Genomic DNA, 853 nt, shown 5'->3' on the forward strand with positions numbered 1-853 from the left:
CTCGCGCGGGGCGGGCCGGAGAGAGCAGCGGGAGAGTGACGTCAGGGTGAGTGGGAGCCAGAGAGTCAAGGGCGGGAGCGCAGGGTCGGGTCGGGGAGAGCGAGGGCGGGGCGGAGGAGGGAGGAAGGAAAGAGGCCGCCGCGGAGGAAGGCAGGTTTCTGGTCCAGGTGGGGTAGGAACTGAGGTCTGGGGAAGCGAGGGGAGAGCAGGGGGAGACAGCTGGCGAAAGGAGGGGAAGTGGAGGGAGGAGAGGAGGAGAGCGGGAGCCCGAGGGGGAGAGGAGAGGCAGCAGAGCCGCGGAGCAGAAAGGAGAGAGGAGACAGAGGGGGCCTGGAGAGGGAGACTGGTGCCAGGGGAAGGGGAGGCCGAGAGGAAGATCGGCACCTGAGGAGGGGAGAATACAAAACAAGAATGGGAATGTGGAAGGGAAATGGCCCCGGGGGGGACCGGGAGGCAGCCACCGAGGGGGCAGGGAGAGAGCTGGGAGCACAAGGGCTCCGGGGTCTGGAAGGTGCTCCAGGCCTCCTGGCCACGGCCTCCCTGCCCATCGCGCTCCCGTGGCCCCTGCCCCTGGCCTCCTCAGCGATCACCTTGCTTCTCGGAGCACTCACTTCCCTGTTCCTCTGGTACTGCTACCGCCTGGGCTCCCAGGACATGCGGGTCCTGGGGGCTGGGTGCCAGGCTCGAGGGATCAGCGGCGAGCCAGGGGCATGCCCCGAGTCTGGCCGCCCGGGCGAACCTGGGAAAGGGCCGGGGCCGGAAGGCCCAGTGAGCCGTCGGCTTCGGGCCTACGCCAGGCGCTACTCCTGGGCTGGGATGGGGAGGGTGAGGCGGGCAGCTCAAGGTGGCCCGG

The 853-nt window shown here is 69.4% G+C and overlaps 1 protein-coding gene across 12 annotated transcripts in view; it reads left to right on the forward strand.

The window, feature by feature from the left end:
- The first annotated feature begins 6 nt into the window (after positions 1 to 6).
- Asphd1 (aspartate beta-hydroxylase domain containing 1) overlaps positions 7 to 853 on the forward strand; it is a 7,017-nt gene continuing 6,170 nt past the window's right edge. For 3 of the 12 annotated variants that reach the window (XR_004515211.1, XM_033758591.1, XM_033758592.1), the window contains exon 1: positions 98 to 844. Coding sequence is in view for 4 of the 12 variants with exons in the window: in XM_033758591.1 (XP_033614482.1) it covers positions 412 to 844 (433 nt within the window). In the remaining 8 variants the exon portion in view is untranslated. Of the gene's footprint in view, positions 47 to 97; positions 845 to 853 lie in introns of those variants that run through there. The other 9 variants (XM_033758594.1, XM_033758596.1, XM_033758597.1 and 6 more) reach the window with 8 other exon arrangements.

This window comes from Fukomys damarensis, unplaced genomic scaffold (assembly GCF_012274545.1).
Source record: "Fukomys damarensis isolate Sample0158 unplaced genomic scaffold, DMR_v1.0_HiC HiC_scaffold_34, whole genome shotgun sequence".
NCBI classification, from domain to species: Eukaryota; Metazoa; Chordata; class Mammalia; order Rodentia; family Bathyergidae; genus Fukomys; species Fukomys damarensis.